The 24,588-nt window shown below is 37.7% G+C and overlaps 4 protein-coding genes and 1 non-coding gene across 5 annotated transcripts; 1 reads left to right on the plus strand and 4 right to left on the minus strand.

The window, feature by feature from the left end:
• Window positions 1–305: 305 nt before the first annotated feature.
• On the minus strand, window positions 306–1,501 carry LOC120253834 (zinc finger protein WIP2-like). The gene is made up of 3 exons (XM_039262051.1): window positions 1,491–1,501; window positions 833–1,376; window positions 306–727 (listed from the first exon to the last, which is right to left on the minus strand). The coding sequence occupies exons 1-3, from the start codon at window positions 1,499–1,501 to the stop codon at window positions 341–343; spliced, it is 942 nt and encodes a 313-aa protein (XP_039117985.1). The 3' UTR covers window positions 306–340.
• A 352-nt stretch (window positions 1,502–1,853) lies between these two features.
• LOC120253832 (CEN-like protein 2) lies at window positions 1,854–2,797 on the minus strand. The gene is made up of 4 exons (XM_039262049.1): window positions 2,546–2,797; window positions 2,389–2,450; window positions 2,287–2,327; window positions 1,854–2,190 (listed from the first exon to the last, which is right to left on the minus strand). Exons 1-4 carry the CDS (start codon window positions 2,792–2,794, stop codon window positions 1,973–1,975), a joined length of 570 nt encoding a protein of 189 aa, XP_039117983.1. The 5' UTR covers window positions 2,795–2,797; the 3' UTR covers window positions 1,854–1,972.
• A 7,251-nt stretch (window positions 2,798–10,048) lies between these two features.
• On the minus strand, window positions 10,049–10,155 carry LOC120253839. The gene has a single exon (XR_005534436.1). It is a non-coding gene; the product is annotated as a small nucleolar RNA R71 (small nucleolar RNA).
• Window positions 10,156–15,714: 5,559 nt separating this feature from the next.
• Window positions 15,715–16,506, plus strand: LOC120253837. The gene is made up of 2 exons (XM_039262053.1): window positions 15,715–16,231; window positions 16,339–16,506. The coding sequence occupies exons 1-2, from the start codon at window positions 15,956–15,958 to the stop codon at window positions 16,384–16,386; spliced, it is 324 nt and encodes a 107-aa protein (XP_039117987.1). The 5' UTR covers window positions 15,715–15,955; the 3' UTR covers window positions 16,387–16,506.
• A 4,662-nt stretch (window positions 16,507–21,168) lies between these two features.
• LOC120253835 (pentatricopeptide repeat-containing protein At1g22960, mitochondrial-like) lies at window positions 21,169–24,424 on the minus strand. The gene is made up of 9 exons (XM_039262052.1): window positions 24,326–24,424; window positions 23,968–24,211; window positions 23,821–23,918; window positions 23,605–23,698; window positions 22,806–22,990; window positions 22,296–22,496; window positions 22,120–22,150; window positions 21,309–21,403; window positions 21,169–21,225 (listed from the first exon to the last, which is right to left on the minus strand). Exons 1-9 carry the CDS (start codon window positions 24,422–24,424, stop codon window positions 21,169–21,171), a joined length of 1,104 nt encoding a protein of 367 aa, XP_039117986.1.
• Between the last annotated feature and the right edge of the window lie 164 nt (window positions 24,425–24,588).

Below are 24,588 nucleotides of genomic sequence, written 5' to 3' on the forward strand. Positions count from 1 at the left end.
CATAGACTTGTTGGCTCTCCCTTTCTTTTCTAGCGTGTTCATCGTTAGTGGCCTCAAAGTTTGACAAGCAAAAGTACTTGGACTTTGAAAAAGAGTGTCACCATCTTTTATTCATTTTGCACCTAATCCAAGCATGATTCAGATAGAAACATTCTCAAGCTAATTGCATAACAGTACATGACTGACCAAAGCTAGCTAATTCAATCTCACTATAATTAATGATATTTTCTCATGCTCCAAGACAAACCTCTCTTTGTAGTTAGGATCAGGAGCTTTTTGTCACCGAGCACAAGATCTAAATAAGATCTCCCCCTTTTTTTTCTTTTTTTCTTTTTTTAAGTCATGAAGAAACTGGAGAACAAGTAGGAGAGTGACCCATGCCAAATGATCTTATGTGATCCTTGAGAGACCTCTTGTGCTTAAAATTAGAGCCACAAGTGCAATACCAAAGCTTGCCACAGTTCTTCTCATGAGTTCTCCAATCTCCTTTAACCGCAAATGACTTGCCACACTTCCTGCACATGAAGGGCTTCACTCCATGCTTTCTCTTGTAGTGAGTTTGAAGAGTTCTGAAGTCTTTTAATGGCTTGGCCCTTGGATGGTTGATGTTGTTCTTGCAGCCATGGGCGCAGCAGTAGCAAGGCAGCTTGAGCATCCCCATTGGTTGTGTCCCTTTCAGAGATTCTGGTCCTTTTCTATATTCAGATCCATGCACCCACATATGCATCTATATATAACACATAACAAAAAAACATTATAAATAGACATATATATACATGTTGATCTTGCATAGATAAAAAAAAAATGAAAAAGTTTGAATTAATTAATTTGCCTGCATGTTGTTGTATCTGTTGAAAGTCTTGCTGCAAACTGAGCAAGAGAACTGGACTGGTCCTATGAGGATCTGAGCTGGTGTGGGGATCCAAAACCTATTCTCATGATCATCAGGCATCACTTCCATCTTCTTCTTGTTGTTGTTCTCCACTTCCTTATCATCTTCTTCCACAGAGAAGTCCAAGGACATGATACTCTCTCCATCATCAACACTAGTTGAAGAACCTGGCAATCCAATGTGCAAGGCCACATTAACCTCACCATCAATGTCCTCCTCTTCTTTGATGACCTTTTTAGGCTCTTCAAAACTACTCAGAAGGGGCAAACAACACTGACTTACTCTATTAATGGCATGATCTTGCGATGGTGATGAAGTTGAGGTTGAGGAGGAGGGGGAGGAAGAGAAGGAGGGTGGTGGCTGTGTAGGCTTTAGCCATTCAATGAAAGGACCCTCCAAGTTATCATTCATGGCCATGGGAAAATCACTCCCCAAGTCCATGTCCTCCTTCTCTTCCTCCTCCTCCTCTTCTTCTTCACAAGAGCTGTGAAAGTTGATGATGAAGTGAGGGATATATGTCATACTTGGCTTGGTGGAAACGTGGGGCAGGTGGTGCGTGTTGACTCTAGTGGGTTAAATGCTGTGTCCTTCTCATTACCATTCAGCCATTGCTTCTAAATTTACAAAATTAAAGAAACACACTTAATTACTCAGGTATTAGAAATATATATATATATATATATATAACTCTTCAATTAATTTTAGGATTTTAGCAAGACCCAGTCAGTCGTACAAATGCATTTTCTGTGATTTTTAATCTAAGCAAGGGTTACAAAGTTAAAATCTTTGAATTCCAAGTCTTTTATTCGTTTCCTGCATGCGTGAGTGATCAGCTAAATGTTTTTTTGACTTCCCCTCAGGCCAGGTGATTGAAATGATGGATTCATAATAATTAACCACAAGACTAGAACAGTAGCTGTGGATTGACTTATTAGATTAATTAATTTCTTATTAAAAGCCAATTCTTTTTCATATGGAAAATACATGCAAGATAGACATTGGAGAGTAGTATTGCTAGTAACATAAGGTAATTAAGGTCTCTCCTTGAATTTATTAATCAATTGAGTTGCATGATGATGATTAGCGTCTCCTGGCAGCAGTCTCCCTTTGAGCATTGAAATATACTGCAGCAACTGGGAGGCCAAGGTCATTTTCTTCTGCAAACTGACGGGTGTTGAAGCCGTCCCTCGATGCCGGTGCGCTAACAGATAGTCTTTTCTTCTGCTTAAACAGAACAAATATGAACCTGTGGATTCCTATGTTCGGCCTGGGACTTTCATAGTTCACCACTTCCCTTCCTGTTTATCAATATAAAAAAAAAAACCACTCACACCTCACAACCATTGTATATATATACATGCATGGACAGAAAAGTAATGAGAGTTATTACTTACCAAAAGATGCATCAGTTGTGCCTGGAATGTCTGTCACAATCCTGCACCAACAAGTTATGGTCAGCATTTAATTTATTTAGCCATGTAAATGCAAGTGATTACCAGTGAAGGTGTTCTCTCAGATACGGATCACTAGGACCTGGAACATCTGGGTCTGTCATAAGCTGATCAAAAAAAAGAAAAACAGGGCACATGCACTGAGTAGTGGGCTGATAAATTAATGTACAGGGAAATAGCATTGATGCATAACATGACATACTAGTGTGAAAAGAGATCTGAGGTCTTCTCCTTGAACTTCAACTCTTGGTTTGGATGTGAGTGCAGAAGGGTAGAACTCATGGCCATTGAAGACCAACTTGTTGGAGTTGTAAGACACTGCCATCTTGATGCTTGGGATGAAGTAATCCAACACTTCACCAATCACTCTCCCAACAACCAAAGGTTCCATCTCTCTTCCCATTATAAGCTTAATTATAATGTGAGTACCTGTGTGGTTTTTTATGTCCATCAAGGAGAGTGCCTTGGCCTCTTCTTATAATAAACAGTTAAAGACTCGATAAGAGAATCTTATTAGTCCCCAGATATGATATGCAAGAGATATTGATTTATAATGAATTTGAGTGGGGGATTGACCGTGCTTAATTGGATAGCAAGGCAATAAAAAAGCAAATATGACAGTGAAAAAGTAAACGAGAAGTGGCTTGTTTCAGATCCTTGATTTCTTATCTCTTTCTTTCTTTTTAGTTTCATTTTCATTCTATATGGACAGAACAACCTGAAAATCATGCATGTGGGTCTTGCAGAACCTTTCTAATATTGTCTTTCTTTAAATTTTTTTTTTCCAAAACAGAAAAAAAGGATGATTCCTGAAGCTGCAAGCAGAAATTGTTTCTGTTCATCTTTTGCAATTAAGGCAAATAAAGTGTTGGAATTCCTGTTCATTGTGTAGCTGGAATTAGACAAAAACTTAATATGATTCCCCACAATGTACTAGCTATATATCCTATGTCTTGGTGCACTACTGATATCAATAATTTATCAATTAACTAAAGAAGAATTTGGTGAAAAAGATTGCACACAAATGCGTAATTAATTAAACATGAACTGCAATGGAGGATATGTTCACTATGATGAACAATGAATGAATGAATGTGGGGCTCTATCATACAACTTGTGCATGGAATTCTCTCCGTCTGTTCTGGCAGATATTAGTTGTTGTTCTCTGAGGGATACATCCTCAATTTGATTTCATATTGTCTCTTGCCAACCTTTTTGTCCCTTTCATGCTCTCCCTCATCATTAATTTTGAATGACCATTCAATGTTTTTTTCTATTTTTCATTTGGAGAGATTTTGAGAAATAGTTAGCCTGATTTATTTATTGCTTTAAAAACCTTTTGAAGATATTTTCCTTTAGGACGGGATATGTCGGCAATTATCCTTTTCTAGGCGCATGCAAATTAGTGTTTTCAAATATCATATTTTTTTTTTTTTCCAAAGAAAACCTATGATCTTAACTAGCAATTCTCAATTATTTAATTACCAATTTTTTTCATATTATTCATTTTTTAAGAAATAAAACAAAATACCATTTTCTCTTAGATGTAGTATTAATGTTTACTTTAATTGATTGTTTGGTATAATAGAGCGGCTCCAGAGACGGCCAGTGTTATGTATTTTTCTTAGGGGCACTCTATACTTTGGTTCGATTCCAGTTAAATGCACTTTTTGACCGTTAATTTTCAATATAGATTTAGATGTTTGATACTTATCATTTATGTTTTCAATTGTCAAATTTAAACTTAGTTAATATTTTGTTTTATATGCTAAAATCCAAACTAAATATTCAACAAACTCTTTTCTGCAATATATATATATATATACTATTTTATGTTTTTTTATGTTTTTCTTTATTTTTTAAGATTTTTTAAAAAAATTATTAATTTCTGCATTAATTGTACCAATTTTGTATTTAAAAACTAGACTTTATTAATTTTTTTCTTAACACAACAATTACAACAAATTTTATTTTTTCTTTATCAAAATTTTTATCATTATATATATTTATATTTATATTTATGATTTTTTTAAAATAATCAGAGGAAGAGTAAAAACAGTGTAGTTAAAAAATATTAAAAATTTAATGCTCTAATTAAAAAAAAATAAAGAGTTTTTTTTTAATATATATTGATCTCCATAATGCATCATCATAAGTATATAATGATGTGACAAAAAGATATTAAAAAGTTTTAAATCCTAGTCATTGAAAGCATAAATGACACATGTCGAATATTTAAACATGTATTAAAAAATAATGGATGGCAGTTGCATTTGACCGAAGCCAAAAACCCCTTTATACCTTTTGTTTTAGTTAGTAGTTTTTTTTCTTCTTTGTTTTGTTTGCTCCACAACTAGTGGTGGACACGGACCGGTTAACATGCCCTGCAGGCCCAACCCGCCCGATTATGGTTCACCTGTACGCCGACCCGGACCCAACCCGACAGGGATATGGAACTCGCCAAACCTTATTGAACTATCTAACCCGGTGGGTCCGGGTCATAGGGAGCTGGACCCAAAATCGACCCGGCTCTCTGTTGGCCTGACGAGGCGAGCTGAACCAGTAGGCATACCCGCCAGACGGACTCCCTAGATTGACCCGCCGGGCAGACCCGTCTCAAGCTTCATTCCCCACCATCTTTTATGGTCATTTCATCGAAAAGCTGTCGAGCATCTTGCAGACGACCACCGCATGCAACGTACATGAGCAGCAGCCAATCTGCCAGGGTCAAGTGATCGCTGCTGTTTTTGGTGGAGCTACGAGTCCTACGTTCGATGTGGGCGTGGATGCTGGCTGTCACGGGCTTGTTGTTTCGTTCAAGGTTCCGTGCGGCCCTTAGTTGGTTTTTGTTCACACTTCAAGCGTTTGTTCAAAGTTCAAACCAAACCAAGGCAGCCTTCCCTCTTAGAATACTTAAGAATTACAAGCTTGAAAGAATGAAAATGTAAATTTGGTAAGAAAGTAAAGCAAGTAAGCAAAAAAGTAAATATGCAAGAACGCAAGTAAATAAACAAGCAAGAAGATGAGTAGAAATCTCTCTTGTATGATAGATGCTTGTAATGAATCTCTCTTGCGTGTCTTTACAATTGCCATAAGGGGTTTATATAACCCTCTACCTAACAAATCAAGAACTAGGATCATTTTGATCCAATGGCTCACATTAAGGGGGTAGGTGGCACCTACCCCTAAAATAAAATAAAATATTCCCCACCAAGCCCCCACTAACTCTCTCCATCTACCACCAAGTCATGACAAATATGGAGAAATGTCATCCTTGCCCTTATGTGTTGATGAAGAAAATTGTGAAGTGTGACATGGCGCCCTGGACTGCGTCACTTGGTCTGCCACGGCTGCGGTCTTATTCCTCATTTCTCTCCACTATCGTGATGGTTACAAGGGGCAGCTGCAGTCGGCGCAGCACTATAGGCATGACCATTGTCTCCCCATTCTTTATAATTCTCAAACCATCTTGTTCTTGCTCCTAGTGGTGATAATGTTGTTGCTCCGGGGGATGATGACGTGAGCTGGGTCTGCTAGTGTTCTCCACTACCTCCATGCTATTTGAAGATGCAAGAATATAAGATAAATGGGTGATTAATAAACAAATAACATTGACAAGGCAATATTTGATTGGGTGAATAAACACATTAGAATTAATATCACATCAATAGCGTCCTACGCAGGGCAGTATTTGAATGAAATGGGTATGAAAAATTTTAGCAAAATATAACATTGACAATCTAATATATTTAGATGAATAGATTTATCTTTAGAAATGTTATCTTATTGTCCTTTGATTTTATTTAAAACTTGCAAATTTGGGTGTTTCTAGCTTGTCTTAAGCTCCGGGGAATGATGATGTGCCCTGGGTCTACTAGTGCGTTGATAGAGCTCTTCACCGAGTTGTGAGAGTTCAATTCTCGGCTGAGGATACATTTCTGGGAGATGTAAGCGGTGGTTGTGTGTGGGTGATCCTAGCACCCATGTGTGCGCGGGCTCTGCCCCCACTTGCTCCACCGAGGCTTGTGCACGCCCCTGACTGTTTAACAGGGCCTTCGGGCTGTCTGTTCCTCTTGTAAAAAAAAAACATCTACTTAAATAAATAAAAACTAGATGAGGTTGATATCAGCTTGCTTTCTTTCTTCCTTCCTTTCTTGATTTATATTAGCCTCTAATAAATTTAATAATAACGCCACCAATTTTATATATCTTGAGGGTTGTTGACACCAAGTAAAGTTACAAAAACCATGCAAATTGAATCTTTGGAATTGAAAAAAAAAATAACATAGATAAATAATTGAAAGAAAATAAATAAATTTATCATTGGTTTGTCTTTTTTTTTTAATCTATTAATTTTTAAAATAAATATAAATATTTATTCCATGAATTAGTTTGTTGTGCTAGACCAAGTTAAATTGATTGAGAATCAAACATTATCCAAGTTAAAGATGAAAAATATAAATATTTAAAATTATCCAAGTTAAATATTTATTCCATTATAGATGAAAAAAAATATTATAAAATTTTTTTTAACATAGACCAAGTTAAATTTATTGAGAATCAAACAATTTCCAAGTAGATTCAATTGATGTGATTCACAAACTCAACTTTTTGCTTTTTTTTTTAATTCCAATAAATATAATCTTCATTATCCAGCAACCTAACATCACAAGTTTAAAAATTTAAATTAATTACCAAAAATTTCAGAAAATGTCAAAATACACTAAATTCGAAAATGAATAGCTTACACTTAATTCGTTTACTTGTCGAATCAAGTTGCCTACGTATCCTCCAGGGTATGAGAGGAATCAAAAGCCCACATAATTCTCTTACCTTGCGTAACCGGTCATCCACTTACCTATTCGTTAACATCTAGGTTTTGTTCTGACTCATTAGGCGTTGTCAAGCCAAGTATGCTCATCATGTTATCTGTGTAGAAGAAATCACTACCATCTGGATTTTCTTGTTCTTCTTCTTGCCGAATTTAAGCATATTCCCACCTGGGCTAAAAGTCTGTTCCCATCTATGCAAACTTGAATTTCAATATTTTTTGGGGTTAACTACGAATGTATCGTGTCCAACATGTTCCCACCTGTGCTAAAAGTCTGCTCTCAAGCTACTGTTGACATAGGGCACGCAAGAATATCTTTTAATATATATTAATAAAAGAATGTGGTATGGCTTTCCATTACCTTGCTACCAATGGAGGACGTTGAAAGTTATATCTGTGTTGATTTCTTCCGAGAACCAGAAGCTAGTGTTCAAATATAAGTCGAGCTCTATATATTGTGATCCCCTTCGTTTCTTCTTTACTTGCCTCTGCCAAATGATTCTTGATAAGTGTCTAAATGTATGTATTTGAGTGTATGTATTTGTTACCTCTAGCATGTATTTTCATTAGAATTGATGCCCGTTTTGTGCTTAATCGTGTGTTATTTGCTTTGCAGGGCAAGGGAACACCATGGATGACACGAGGATATGATTCGAGTGAAAAAGAGAAGAAAAACCGGTAGCGATCTGTAGCATCGACAACTCGCAGCATGATTCTGTATGCATCGTAGCACTGGAGAGTTTCAAGTCGAGTTTGGATCATGGCATACGGACTCAATGCTTGCCCGGTATAGAGCCCGGGATGATCACCGTAGCTATAATAGAAGATATTTACTTGATGGAGTTTGCCTACCCCAAATAGTGTCAATGTTGAGCTCCATAGCGAGTGGTATAGCACTCAGGATGGAGGCCATAGGGAGTGGTATAACACTCATGATGGGGGTCATAGGGAGTGGTATAGCACTCGGGATGGAGGCCATCAAGAGGGCCATAGGGAGTGGTATAGCACTCGGGATGGAGGCCATCAAGGGGGTCATAGGGAGTGGTATAGCACTCGGGATGGAGGCCATTAAGGGGGTATGATGAGTGGTATATAGAGGGATTTTTGGAGAAAGATTGGGGACTTTTGGCTGGACTTCTTGGAGACTCTAGGGCAGACTTTTGAAGGGTTTTTGGCAGCCATCACTTGGAGGAAGGAGAGAAACGAAGACACCATTCTTTGGGAAAGTTTGGCTTGAAGCTTGGGAAGATCAAGAGCTTGAACTTAAAGGGAAGCCTCATCATCAAAGGAGGAGAAAGCATTCGGCATCTCTAGGGCTAGAAGAAGCATCATTCGGCTGGCATTCTCTCTCCCTTTCATCATTCGGACTAGGGAGTGTCATTTATCATTTACTTCTTGCTTTTTGTTGTGTTTGAGATACTTATTTGTATGATGGCACACTAGACCCCCTAAGGCCGCGGATGTAGGTGAACCTTGGGGGTTCATCTTGTATTTTTGGATGCTACATTTATATTTGATATGCATTGGTGTGATTTATGATTTGGCTCATTGTGTTTCATGCCTAGAACTATTATGTGGAGAAATCCTTAGTTCTTGTTTGAGTTGTACATGTAGATGTGACCTACTCGCGTGTACTAGATCGTTAATGAGCTAATAGGGGTATTTGTTGACCAACATGCCGAGAAATTGGGTGTAGGTAGCCCCTCCGAACCATGAGGATAAACTTAGGTTAAGTGTGTCCTTGTTGCGTGATCTCCATGCACTTAATGCAATCGTAGGAATGTGATTAAGGAGAGATCCTAGTCATCATTTGTATGGGATTAGGGTTTAGCCGCCGAGAAATTGGGGTTGAACTATTGTTGAGGTCCGTCGGTCTAAATCACCCGTGCCATGTATTTTCATGCATCCTTATATCTTGATGACCCCTCTTGGGAATCCTCATCCCTAGGCCTATTCTATCATCATTGCTCTTGTGATTCTCTTGCTTGACTTGGAGTTGTTACACTTGTGTTTTATTTACAATCTTGCTTGTATTAGATTAGTATACCATGCTTGAATTGTAAGGTTAGAAAGTGAGTGATGGAGGAGTAATAGGAGCTCCTTAACCCCGTGGAATACGATCCTTGGGCTTTTGCTCAAGGTATTACTTGGCGACCCCGTACACTTGCGGGCAATCAATCAAGTTTTTGGCGCCGTTGCTGGGAGCATTAAGGAATTCTAGGAAACTTCTAGCTTATTGCTCTAACAATTTTTTCTTTTCTTTTATTTCTTCCTTTCATTTGTCTTATTTTTTATTTTTATTTTTGAGCTTAACTTTCTTTATCTTTCTTGACTTTGCAAGGTACTGTGCATGACACGAGCAAATCGATCAAATTTAGTTGCACAAGACAGTGAAAATTGAGAGAACCTTGCATCGAAGACTTAGAGAAGTGGGCGAAAAGCATTAGTGAAAGAAACATTGAAATTGAGGGACACAGAATCGTAATCATGGCCGAAGAAAGACGTGCTTTTATCCGAATATGAAAGGCCACAATTCCACGGTGAAGAATTTAGTGTGCAAGCGCCATCCATCGCCACAAATAATTTTTGAGATCAAGGCAAGCACCATCGGCATGGTCCAAAATTCAGTCCAATTTAATGGCCTTGCAAATGAAGATGCCCATGATCATCTTTCCCGTTTCCTTCAAATTTGTTCTACCTTCAAGATAAAGCGGGGTGATCGACGATGCGATCCGGCTACGATTATTTCCTTTCGAGTTTGAGAGATGGAGCATATCGGTGGCTCACATCCTTATCGCCGGGGTCGATCAAAAACATGGAAAATATGGTGGAGAAATTTTTGGGAAGGTATTTTCCTCCCTAGCAAAGCGGGCGAAGCTAAGGCAAGAAATTTCGGCATTCAAACAAGGAGAGTCGGAGACATTATTTGAAGCTTATGAGAGATTCAAGGACCTTCTTCGAAGATGCCCCCATCATGGCTTTGCTTCTTGGATGCGGGTTCAGATCATCTACAACGGTTTGAATTATGCAACTCGTCAATTAATTGATGGCGTAGCGGGTGGATCTCTTAGTAACAAGTACCCCGATGAGGCCGAGCAACTCCTTGAATCAATGACAAGCAATGAGTCTCATTGGGCCTCAAGAGGTGCACCACAAAAAGGGGCCGGAATCTATGAAGTCAATGCTAATGATGCTCTTGCCGCAAAGGTTGATGTGTTGTCTCGAAAGCTAGACATGCTCATGGGTAGTAGCTCGAAGTCAGAATCGGTGATGAGTTGTAGCACTTGTGGTGGAGGGCATGGAGTTGCCCAATGTCCTATTGCTAGTTCCTCCGTGGCCCCTATTGAGAATGTTGATTATATTGGGGGACAAAGGCCACAAGGGAATCCCTAGACGCAACTTATAATCCGGGGTGGAAATACCACCCAAACTTTTCATGGAATCGGGGGCAACAATGAAAGTCGCACCACCTCCACAAGGTTCCCAAATGCAACAACCAATATTGGAGAAGAGGTTCACTCATGAAGATGTACTTGCGAAGTTCATGATTAACACTCGAATCAAGATTCAACAGAGCATAACTAGCGATATGGATACTCGATTCGATGAGGTGAATGCTTAGCTTGCTCAACATGCCGGACAGTTCAATGAGATTGGCTCCATTTTTGCGAAACCTTCAAGCCTCTGTACAATCCCTTGAGCACCAAGTGGGACAGCTTGCTAAAACTAATTCTGAGCGACCTTCAGGTAGTCTCCCTAGCAACACTGAGGAGAACCCAAGAGAGCACTTGAAGGCCATCGCCCTTAGGAGGCGGGAAAGCAGGTTGAGACAAGGGTCGGGAGTTGACCCAAGTGTCAAGGGAGACTAGGGTAGCCAAGTGGAAGACCCTAACATAATGGAGAAAGGTATTGATAGAAGCAAGCAAAAGTGAAAGATAAGGAAATTCCATCAAAGGGTTCATCAAAAGCCGTCGAATACAAACCTCAATTCCCCTACCCGGCTAGATTGAAGCAAGATAAGGAGGATGCTCAATTCAGAAAATTCATCAACATCTTCAAGCAACTCCACATAAACATCCCGATAGTGGAAGCTTTAACTCAAATGCCCAAGTATGCCAAGTTCTTGAAAGAATTGCTAATAAACAAGAGAAAGTTGGAGGAAGAGGGCACGATGGCACTCACGGAAATTGCTCGGCCATTTTTGGAGAAAAAAAGCTCCCACAAAAAAATTGAAGGATCCGGGAAGCTTCATAATCCCATGTGTACTTGAGGGTGGAGTCCAAGAAAATGCCCTTGCGGACTCGGGGCAAAGCATTAATGTTATGCCCTACACCATGTACGTGAAGCTTGGTCTTGATGAACTTAGACCCACAAGAATGATTTTTACAATTGGCGTGATCGATCAACAAGGAAGCCTCGTGGAATTGTAGAAGATGTGATTGTCCGGGTGGACAAATTTGTGTTTCCGGTGGATTTTTGTCATCATGGATATTGATGAAGATGTGGAGACACCGTTGATTCTTGGTCGGCCATTCCTCACTACCTCCGGTGCCCTAATTGACCTTAAAGGAGAAAAATTAACATTAAGAGTTGGTGAGGAAGAAGCAGTGTACACTCTATCGACGGCCATGAAACACTTTTTAGACCATGATGACATGCTTTATTTTGTTGATGAAACCCGAACTTTTTAATTTCGATTGTGTGCGAGGAAGTATTATCATTAAACCCATTGGATGAGTACTTGGGAGAGCTAGAAAATGAAGATCAAGAAGAACCTCACTCTCCTCTTCCAAGTTCCAATTTGAAGTGGCAAATGGAGAAGGTTATGTGCACTAATGCCAAAGAAAAAGAAAAGAAAGATTCAATGTTGAAAAAGATTTGGAGGGAGGTTCGGGGAAAGAAGAAGAAAGGTAGTACTCATTCTCATCAAACACCTCAAGAAAAGAAGGTACAATCTTCACCTCCCTTTGTTCATGAAAAGTGTGAAATTCATTCATTGATGTCTTTGAATTTACCGGGAAGAAACAACAACAATTCAATGATGGCCGGGGGAAATTTCAAACTATTCGAGCCCCCATGAGATAAGTAACAAGGTACGTCAAGCTCGTGACGTTAAACAAGCGCTTCTTGGGAGGCAACCCAAGCATTCGGGGGTTTATTTTCATGTTTATGGGTTCTTTGTGTTCATGTTCTTGTTATTTTTCGTATTTTCTTAGAGTTGTTAATTTGAATAAGTCCATGCTCTCATTATTTTGTTTATCATGATCATTGTCCATGTGGTTGTTCACTTGATTTTATTGTGGAGTTGCACTTGTTTGGGCTATCATTTTATGTGTTAGATCATAACTTTGAGCCATTATTTCATGGTGGAGATGATTTTAGAACCTTTTGTAACCATGGCCATGTGTTTGGAGAAGCAAAGAAGTCTTTAAATCATACCTTCGTCCACAGTGAATTTAATTTGGGATTTTGATCGAGTATGTCCAAGCTTGCCTGGGTGCTTCTTCTCCATGTGTCTGTTGAATGCGTAATATCCTCCGCCCTTACCATGCTTAAATTCTGAACCACAATAATTACATTTACCATGTGTTGCAATGCCATCATTATTATACAATTTTGAAAAATGGATTGCTCTCTTGAGTAGGTGTGGGAGTGGAATTATGTCCAACAATCCTTTTTCCTCTTAAGCATCCACCATGTGAAGCCATATTGTAATGTCTAAGGAAAACAATTAAAAAAATAACAATATATATATATATATATATGTATAAAATTAAACACTAGAAGCAAATATTTACAAGAAAAATACTAGAAGCAAATATTTACAACTAATAATTTCATTCAAGTCTACAAAAATAATTTCATGCAAATATTTATAAAAAAAAAACAACTCTATAACTAATAATTTCATTCAAGTCTACAAAAACAATTTCATGCAAATATTTATAAAAAAAAAACTACAACTAATAATTTCATTCAAGTCTACCAAAATAATTTCATGCAAATATTTATATATAAAAAAAAACTCTACAACTAATAATTTCATTCAAGTCTACAAAAATAATTTCATGCAAATATTTTTTTTTTTAAAAAAAAACAAACTCTACAACTAATAATTTCATTCAAGTCTACAAAAATAATTTCTATGCAAATACTTTAAAAACAAGTCTACAAAAACTACAAATAATAATTTTTATGCAATTTTTAAAAGACCACAAGTCTAACTAATAATTAAAATAAATACATCAAGATACAAACTAATAATTTTCATTCAAGTCTACAACAATTATTTCATACAAATATTTAGAAAAAAAAGTCTACAAAAACTACAAATAATAATTGCATGCATTTTTTAAAAAACCACAAGTGTAAACTAATAATTAAAATAAATATCAACAATACAACTAATAATTTCATTCAAGTTACCAAAATAATTTCATGCAAATATTTATTTTAAAAAAGCCAAGTCTACAAAAACTACAAATAATAATTTCATGCATTTTTTTTTTAAAAAAAAACTATAGCTCTAAACTAATAATTAAAATAAATATCAAGAATACAACAAATAATTTCATTCAAGTCTATAACAATTATTTAATGCAAATATTTATAAAAAAAAACAAGTCTACAAAAACTACAAATAATAATTTTATGCATTTTTTTTAAAAAAAAACACAACTCTAAACTAATAATTAAAATAAATATCAAGAATACAACAAATAATTTCAAACAAGTCTACAACTAATTATTTCATGTAAATATAAAAAAGTATACCAAAACTACAAATAATAATTTCATGCATTTTTAAAAAAAAACCACAACTCTAAACTAATAATTAAAATAAATATCAAGAATACAACAAATAATTTCAATCAAGTCTACAACAATTATTTTATGCAAATATTTAAAAAAAAAAAGTCTACCAAAACTACAAATAATAATTTCATGCATTTTTTCAAAAAAAACACAACTCTAAACTAATAATTAAAATAAATATCAAGAATACAACAAATAATTTCATTCAAGTCTACAACAATTATTTCATGCAAATATTTAAAAAGAAAACAAGTCTACAAAAACTACAAATAATAATTTTATGCATTTTTTTAAAAAAACCACAACTCTAAACTAATAATTAAAATAAATATCAAGAATACAACTAATAATTTCGTTCAAGTCTACAAAAATAATTTCATGCAAATATTTTAAAAAAAATTTACAAAAACTACAAATAATAATTTCATGCTTTTTTTTAAAAAACCACAAGTCTAAACTAATAATTAAAATAAATATCATGTCAACTAATAATTTTATTCATGTCTACAAAAATAATTTCATCCAAATCTTTTTATATATATATATATATATATAACAACTCTGCAAAAACTACAAATAATAATTTCATGCATTTTTTTTAAAAAAAAACCACAAGTCTAAATGAATAATTAAAATAAATATATTAAAAATACAACTAATAATTTCATTCAAGTCTACAACAATTATTTCATACAAATATGTGTTATTAAAAAAAGTCTACAAAACTACAATAATAAATTTCATACAATTTTTCTTTTTAAATAAGACAAGCCTACAAAACTACAACTAATAATTTGATGCAATTTTTTTAAAAACACAAGTCTAAACTAATAATTAAAATAAATAAATCATAACCAACCTTGTTAATTGGCAACCTTCGAAATGAAAGAAATTAAGAGATAATCCAAATTTGCACCACTCCAAGTCTCCAAATCTCCAAGACTCCAAGTACCAAATTGCAATATTAAAACTTGATAATGTTGAATTGAAATAATTAAACTCCAAAAATTGAAATCCAAAATCTCCCAATTTTACGCCTCGAGACCGAGATTAAGAGAGAATGAGAAGTAGGAGTTGAGAAATAATGAGACAAGAGAGAGAGAGAGAGAGAGAGAGAGAGAGAGAGAGTTGGAAAAGATTGATAATTGGAAAAAGCCCAAATAATGTCGGGATGAGGGGATATATAGAAGTTTATAAAAATTTTTAAAAAGTTGACTTTTTTTCAAAATTTAAAACTTTCGAATTTTAATCCTCAACCGCTATTATTGGGGACCAACATGTAACACGAGAGAATTGCAAACCCGGTTCCAAACTGGGTCATGGGTAGGGAAAAGACAATCAGTAACCAGCCCTCGGGTCACTGACCCGGCGGGCTGGTTCTAGCCGGGCCCAGTTTTCAAACTAGCCTGTGCCCACCTCTATGGACCACAACAAGTGGACTTCTTGTACTCCCCCCTTTTCAAGGCAGCTGTACTCAAACAAATGTGGTTCCATAATAAGAATAATAATTTCTTCTCCCAAAAAATATCTCTGGTTTCCATTTATAATAACTGATTTAATTCAACACAACATGCTTAATTAGGCATTCAATTTCTAACGAATCACCTCCAAAGCGTGTATCCTCCCTTTTCCAAGGCAGCTGTACTCTAACAAATGTGGTTCCAAAAAACAAAAAAGTAGTAATAATAATAATTTCTCCTCCCACAAAAAATCTCTGGTTTCCATTTATAATAACTAATTTAATTCAACACAAACATGCTTAAGCATTCCATTTCTAACGAATCACCTCCAAAGCGTATAAATACAAAATAATTAGTCTACCTACGCGCACACACACATCTGTATTATTTAAGAATTTATTAAAAATGGTTGATTTTTTTTGGGTGTAGTGTAATAACTGTTAAAACGAACTTCTTAATAAGCGCCGCCGCCGCCGCCGCCGCCGCCGCCGCCGCCGCCGAGGACATGTCGGTTATGTCGGCACCACTGTCATGCATCTCCATCTCCGACAAATGCAACGCAATGCCGGAGCTCCGGCAAGTGCATGCCCATTTGATCAAATCCAATCTCATCTCCTCCTTCTCCGCCCTGTCCGCTAAGCCCCTCGCATTCCACTCCATCGTTCGATCACTCTCCTCTCAGTCCGAGAAGCAGCACCTCTCTCTTGTTCTCTACTCCAAAATCCTCTCCTTTTTGGATGATCTCCGTGGTATTGAGTTATTGCTCCCTTCTGTTCTGAAGGTGTGTGGTATTTTTGTTGGCTTTTTGATGAAGGTCTGCAAATTCATGGCCAGATTTTTGAAAAGGTTGTTTGCAAGATGACCCGTTTGTGGCCAATCTCTTCTCAGGATGTACTTGGATTGGGGTCAGCTGGAACTCGCCGGACAAGTGCTTGATAAAATGCCAAACAGAGATGTAATATCTTGGAGTTCAATGATTTCAGGCTGTGTGAAGGTGGGGGATATCAATCTTGCTCGAAAGCTATTCGATGAAATGCCTGATAAGGATGTTGTCGCGTGTAATCTCGATGATTGATGGCCTTATGAAGTGTGGAATGTGCAAGGATGCTGAGGACTTGTTTGAATGCATGAATGTTAGAGATGTTATTTCTTGGACAGCCATGATTTCTGGTTATGTGCATAATGGCTGTCCAAATGCAGCAATGGAGCTCTTCAGAAGGATGTTCAATTCCGGTCTTCATCCAGATGTGGTTGCTCTTGTAAATGTGCTCTCTGCCATTGCTGAATTGGGCTTTTCTGATGAAGGGAGATGGATTCATGCTTATATTCATCGAAGCAACATTAAGTTATCATCAGGGAACATTGGGCCAGCTCTCATTGACATGTACTTCAAGTGTGGCCTTGTGAGTGATGCTTTGCAATGCCTTTTAAGAGGCTATGTGATGGTGATGATGGTGGTGGGGCAAGGACAGGGAGTTGGAATTCTATGATCTCCGGCCTTAGCGATGCATGGTCTTGGTAAAGAAGCCATTGAAATATTTAACGAAATGGAGAGAAAGGAGGTCAATCCTGATGAAATCACCTTCTTAGGGACTTCTAAATGCTTGTAGCCACAGCGGTTTAGTCAATGAAGGTGAGTACTACTTCACAGTGATGTGCAGAAAATATAATCTGAAACCAAGCATACAACACTATGGTTGCTTGATTGATCTCTACAGCAGAGCTGGCCAGTTTGAAATAACGAAGAAGATCATTGAAGATATGCCCATGAAGCCTGATGCCACTGCATGGAAATCCATTCTAAGTGCTTGTGGGAAACACAATTATGTGACAATGGGTGAATATGCTGCCATGAAAGTTATCGAATTGGCACCCGAATGATGCTAGCTGTTATGTGCTCTTGTCAAATTTATATGCAAAGTCAGGGAATTGGACTGATGTTGAGAGAGTTCGGAAACTGATGAGAGACAAAGGTATCAGAAAGGTTCCCGGCTGCAGCTCAATGGTGATCAAGGGAAGGTTCATGAGTTTCTTGTTGGGAAGGAGATGGGTGTTGGATGTAGAGCAGTGGTTTTTCCAAATTGAAGGAAGTTATACATAGATTAAAATTATTCGGATATGAGCCTGATGTGAACCAAGTACTTGTTGATGCTGAAGATGAAGAGAAGGAGAGGTTGCTCAGTGTTCACAGCGAGAAGATGGCAATAGCTTTTCGGACTGATAAATTCGGAGAAAGGGGAACCAATGCACATAGTGAAGAACCTGAGGGTTTGCAGTGATTGTCATTCTTTTAGCAAGCTGGTTTCTAGTGTTTATGAGCATGAGATAATTCTCAGAGACCAGAATAGGTTTCACCATTTCAAAGAAGGTTCATGTTCATGCCATGACTATTGGTGATCAAAATGGAATATATGCACCATTTGGCACAATGAATTTGATGCCAAAGTTGGAATATTTTTACAGAATAATATTTAGTAAATAAATAAAGAAAAAGACTTTGTTCTTTATCTAGAGTATTTACAGTCCGAATAAAGAAATAAAATCCTCTCTCTCTCTTCTCTCTTCTCGCAAAAGTTTAGATCTTTGACCAAGAGGGGAGGAGTGAAGAAGATCGGAGTGATGGCAGTTCCGCCGGCGCGTAGGGTCTCAGCGGCATCGGCGAGGGCACACACGAGAAAGCAGAAGCAGAGAAACTCAATCTTCTCTCTAGGGTTTGTCTCCTATTCGAATAGATCTTTCGCTTTTTGGATCTTTAATCCTTCGTTTCCAACTGTGGTGTCGTTGGGAGCGAAAAGGAAGGATTTTTATGCCGCTTTTTCCATTTTTTTCTTACTGTTTTTTAAAGGAAAAGTTGAACTTTTTTTTGCCCAGTTGATCGTTGCTTGGTATTGATTTGCTCTGTTGTACTGTTTCCTTTTTGATCGGAAATTAGGAGATTTAAATCAAGGCAAAGAGACATTTTATCTCCTTGAGGATCTGACGAATGAACCCTAACTTTGCTTCCTTCTTTTTTTTTTAAGGTGTTTATGGTATGAACAGCAGGAAGAAATGAACTATTAATGCAATACCAGGTTGCTAAATATGAATATTGGTATAATGAAGAAACAGTCACTGAGAGATCAAGAAAAAATAGTATCGTAATACAATGTTTTTAGCTCCCTAATGTTGTGATTATTGTTTAGATATATAACTTGAAAAAGCAAATTTGGTGTTGTACTGAGGGAAAACTATATTGAGAAAAATTTTTCTTTGCGTTTGCTATTATTTTTCACTCAATGGCAAGTACACCATAAAGGACACCCTACAGAGCACCATCTGAATATGAGGGATGTGACTTTCAAAGTTTTTTTTTTTAATTTTCCAATCTTAGTTGTCAGCCGAAGTTGAATTGCATTCTGTGTTCTACTTTCAATCATGAACTTATCAGCAATTTCCGTATGTGGGTAACCTTGAAAGTCTTTATTTCTTCCAATCATAGTTTTTGGCTGAAATCGAATTGCATCCTGTGTTTTTATGTTCAATCAAGAAACTATCAGCAATTTCTATTGGTGGTATTACATAGTGGTTTTATCAGGCAATTCAATTTCCAGCTCCATATTTCTGCAGACAACTGAATACTCTGTCAAAAAAGCAGACAGTCATTCACTAGAAATATTTCATTGTTCTACCAAATTTTTGTCATGAAGTTGATTTCATGTCGATCTTTCAGGTTTAATCAGAAAAAAATATTGGCGGTTTTTGCTTGTGGGATTGGCAGCTTGGTTGTATCAGTCAATTCAACCTCCAGTCCCGAAAAATTTGTGGAACACCGAATGGCCCTCCTGTTACATCACCTAGAATCAAGCTCAAAAGATGGAAGGCATCTCGCATATTTAGAAAGTGGTGTTCCTAAGGAAAAGGCCAAGTATCAAATTGTTTTCATTCATGGCCTGGATTGCACCAAATCTAATGTGTTTCCTTTCTCCCTGGTAATGTTGAGTTTATCTATGTCTTTTACTTTCTAGTTGAGTCTTACTTTTTATCTTCTAAACTTAACAGTTGTGCAGGAAGTGCTCAAGAGTTAGGTACATGTGCTGTCTTTTGACAGACCTGGGTATGGAGAGAGTGATCCAAACTTACATCAAACAGTGAAAAAGTATAGCTTTTAGATGTTGAAGAACTTGCTGACTGCAGTTGAAGCTTGGACCGAAGTTCCATGTTATTGGATTTTCTCTTGGAGGACAGTTAGTTTTGGAGCTGTTTTGAAGTACATCCCCATCGGTATGACTCATATGCTTTCTCTCCTGTCCTAAAAAGACCACCATTCTTTTCACGGCATTGCAGTGTATTCTTTTCTTCACTTGCATCACTGTGAAATATTTCATTAACATGAGAGAGCTTTATATTTTTGTCATAAACAAAACCATTTTTGAGCCACTTCTTTCAGGGTGGTGGTAGGCACATACATTAGAAGACTATTGAATATATTTAGTAAAAAGCTTATTGCCTTTCAGCATATGATTTCTTATTCACTTGCAGGTTTGCAGGAGCGGCTATTGTTGCTCCAATTGCCAATTACTGGTATACACTTACCTGCTAATTTATCTAAAGAAACTTTTGCTCAACAACCTCCACGTAGATCAGTGGGCGATTAGAGTTGCTCATTATGCCCCTTGGTTAACATTTTGGTGGAACACCCAAAAGTGGTTCCCTGCATCAAGTGTTTTAGCTCATCGGTCCGACCATCTTGATGCAAAAAGACAAAGAGATATTGTTGTCGGTTGGAAATCGCTTATTCGGTATGGCTATTGTTCTGTCATTTTCATTCCTAACTATGAGTATATATCAAATTTATAAGTGAAATCTAAAATCATATTTTGCTGTTTGTTTGGTATTTCAGGAGCAAGTGAGACAACAAGGAGACTTTCTGTTTCGTCCATCAGGACCTGATCATAAGCTATCAGAAGCGGAGTTTGATCCCATGGATCTAAAAACCCTTTTCCAGCCAATGAAGGTTCTGTGCACTTTGTGGCATGGTGCACGCGATATAATAGCTCCGTCTCATTGACGCGGTATTTTGCCGAACAACTCCCATGGATTCACTATCATGAGTTACCTGATGCTGGCCATTTGTTCCCACTGGCTGATGACATGAGTGATGCTATCTTAAAGGCACTTCTTGCTTAGAGCTCAGTAGCTCTGATCCTGTTGTATCTGAGTTTCTTTTTGACTAGTATTTGTGTGTATGTTCAGTTTTTCAGTTCTTTGACTTGATCTTATACTTAAAACTTTCTCATAGCCACCAATCAGATTTTTGCAGTGATGTAATTCAAGCATTTTCAACCTGATTTTGCTCGTCCGTTTGAATTAACAAGATTGAGCAGATTGTGATGGATGGATGTCGTGATTTATTTATTCGTATCTGTTAATCAGCCTGATTTTTAAATTTGTGAAATTTTCTGTACCTGTTTATTCAAGTAAACTAAGCAGCTTTGGGTTTTGGTTTAGTTACCCAAAATACATGTTTCTCTACATCCAAAACCATAACATTAATTCATAAAATGTATAAAATTAGATGATCCTCTGGTAAATCTAAAGGTATTGTATAAAATTGAATTGAAAGAATACATTAATCAATAGGACAATCATGAAAATGAGAACATAGAAATAGCACCAAGCAGCTAATATTTCATTCGAACTGAGTTGAAGACAAGGAGTTTATAACATCTCCTTCGGCTACTAATGCCTAATGGTGGGGCCTGCTTCATGTAAATTGATCAGTCCCTCGATACATGCCTGAAAAGAGAAGAAAAATTTACATGTAAAATTTCTAACAACCAACCAGCAGAATAACATGAACACCAGAAGCACACACGGACCTGTTCAGTTATTCCAGTAAGTGGCGAAAAGATTACTTGTGCAAGACAATCTTCTGCAGGAAAGCAAAAAGGAACAGCAATTGTATATGCCTCCACTGGTGTAACACAAGACATTCTTACAATTTAACAGTGTGCCTTGGTTGCCATTTCTTCTCACGAGTTGATCTAGAAAAACCCTAATAATAGGATACAGGTAAATCTGGTCTTCTAGATAGTGGAATTTGACCGTGCAGTGCCCTAATTATTCTAACACAGTTCACTCTCCAAAGCAAACTGAAGAAAGTAATCAAAAATGCTTTTTGATTTCTAACACAGATAATGAAACATAAGCTTCCTGACAATGTGGGTGAAATAGCAATGTATTCACTCATACCTAAAAATAAAACCGATTCAACACATTGTTTCCAATTCAACACAAGGTAGTACAAATAGAAAGATATACGTGATATATAAAATAAATAAATAAATAAACAAACATATAAGCCACATGACACTTTATGCAGCTTAAATAATAAAATTACCGTCAGTAGTTTCAGTTATTACAGTAGTTATTAGTAATCAAAAATGCTTTTGATTTCTACTGAATAATGAAACATAAAACAACAGACAATGTAGGTGAAATGGTGGTGTATTCATTCTTATACCTACAAAAATGTGTGGATGTGAACTGAAACAGGACAGTGTTTCTAATTCACTACGAGATATAGTACAAAAGAGAAAGATACATGTGTATAACAAAAAATGAGCCACGTGCACTTTATGCAGCTTAAATTATAAAATTACTGTCACTAGTTTCAGTTATCAACAATACCTGTCGATATCTGTGCAAATAACTGGTGGAGCTACAAAACAAAAAATTATTATTCAGCTCAACAAGATGATCGGTTCATGTGAGAACAATCAATGGAAGAGAGCTGCAATCCTTGCCTTCTGATGTGCTCTTTTCTGATATTAACTCAAATTACAAAATCAGTTGCCAAGAACAACATTTTCTAAGTAACTAATAGCATGATCCTTGTGTTCTTCACCGATCGTTTGAGACAACACTGACTGAGCACAAGAATCAGGTTGAACGCCTTTCTCATGCATCTCACCATATAATCTAAGAGCTTCATTTCCAATCTCCCTATTGCAGTGCTCATTAATAAGCAAAGTGTATGTATATTTATTAGGAGACAAACCTCTCTTCTGCATCTCAATAAAAATACTCATAAAATGCCAATTCAAGGTCCTTTCCACAGAACCCATTTATAAGTGCATTGTATATGTAATTTCATTAGGCAGCACATCACTCTCCGCATTTCTGAGAAGAAAGTGAATGCTGATTCAAGATCTCCCTATTAGCATAAGCATGAGATCAAAATTGTGTAGGTGATGACTGATGGGGATGAGACCACTACTGATCATGTTATCATACATGGCCCCACGCTTTACTCAGATACCCTTTCTGACAGGCATGAATTATGCAGGGAATCAAGTGACACAATCTGGTGGAACCCCATCTTTAACCATCTTCAGCAACAAGTTATAAGCCTCGTCAATATTACCCATCTTGCATAGCCCATCAATTTGAACATTATAACTCACTGTATCTGGAGTAATGCCTCTTGCAATCATTTCTTCTCCTAGTTTGAAAGCTTCAGAGGCTGACCCAAGCTGCAATTCACCAACTATCCTTGTCGCTGTATGCAAATCCATCAGGTTGCAAGCCTATCCATAGCATCTCATTGAAGAATTCCTTAGCCATAGCGAGCTTTCCCATCTTACAAGAACCATTCACGAGATGTATAGGGTGAAAACATCAGGCTGGAACCCTGATTCAACCATATGGTCTTTGACCTCCTTCCCCTCTTGAGCTCACCTGTTCTACAAAGACCATCTATAAGAGTATTATAAGTGATCAAAGTGGGGCAAGGCCCTGAACCCTCAAATCATCAACCAATAAGAAGGCCTCCCTGAGATCACCCACACGACAATATCCATATATCAAAAAGAATTGTACGTAACAATGTCTGGCACCAAATTCATCTCACCCATCTCACAAAACTTCTCCCTAGCCAGTGTTACCCATCCCTTCTTACAAGGCCATCAATCAAAATATTGTAAGTGGTAACGGTGGGAGAAATCCCTCTCCCTCACCATCTCATCTCTAAAATGCAATGCCTCATGCATCCAACCTTTAGAACAATACCCATAAATCAAAGGGTTGTAGGGTGAAGGCAGTTACCTGCAAACCGGAAGTCCACATCTTTGAAACCCACCTCTTAGCCTCCCAAACTCCCCCATTTTGGGTAACCATTGATCAGAACGTTGTAAGTGACATCATTGAAAGAGAAACCCTTGTTAAGCATCTTCCCCAAGAGTTCCAAAGCATCTTGAGCATTGTCCTCCTTGAAAAACGAATCAAGCATGGTATTATAAGTAACAACAGTGGGCAAGATCAACATTTCTCATCTCCTCGAAGACGTCTCACCTGCACCACTGCCGCTTATCTCTCAAAAAGCCTCAACACCCTGTTGCAGTTCTTAACATCCGAGGAAGAACCCACTGCGCACCATCCTGTAAAAAGTGGAAAGCGAGCGCTCTGCCATCGAGTGCCGGGTATAAACCCTGCAAAAGAAGATCAAGAAGCTTGATCGTCGCAGCGGAGTTCACATACGCCCTTGGATCAAAAGATCAAGAATTCCATGCAAGCCCAATGCCAGAACTCTCTCCATCACAGCGTACGCCGCGCGGGTGAGATCGCTGTCGGCGAGAATCTCAAGAACGCCAACGAAGGCCATCTCGCAGCGGGGGAACCCCGGCTGAAGCTCAGCCCAGCGGAAGAAGCGAAGGGCGAGCCTGGGGCGCTTACGGATGGAGTCGAGTGCGGAGAGGAAGAGGGCGGTATTAGAGATTAAGGGCTTGAGGCGCGATCAGGAGGACGGAAGGCAGGGGTAAAAGCGGAAGGATAGGCGTCAATGGTGCCAAGGATTAGGGTTTCGAAATGGGGTTTCTCGGTGAGGAGATTGGAGAACCGTAGCTTGATGAATGTAGAAGAGGGAGGATGACGAAGACGATAATGCTCGGGCTTTGGGGCGGCGGAGAGAGGAGCATGGGCATCTCCTCGCCGCCATTAGTGGCTTTCAGGGTAGAAGAAGACACGAGGACATGGCTGAATGGCCAGGGTGCTGGAAGAGGTTTAACCATTGTATCCACCGGACAACCCACAAGGGTTTCTACTTTGAGCCCATTATTACTTCATTATCAATCGCCACCTGTACCTCAATATCTGTGTCCT

Source organism: Dioscorea cayenensis, unplaced genomic scaffold (assembly GCF_009730915.1).
Source record: "Dioscorea cayenensis subsp. rotundata cultivar TDr96_F1 unplaced genomic scaffold, TDr96_F1_v2_PseudoChromosome.rev07_lg8_w22 25.fasta BLBR01000220.1, whole genome shotgun sequence".
Classification (NCBI taxonomy): Eukaryota; Viridiplantae; Streptophyta; class Magnoliopsida; order Dioscoreales; family Dioscoreaceae; genus Dioscorea; species Dioscorea cayenensis.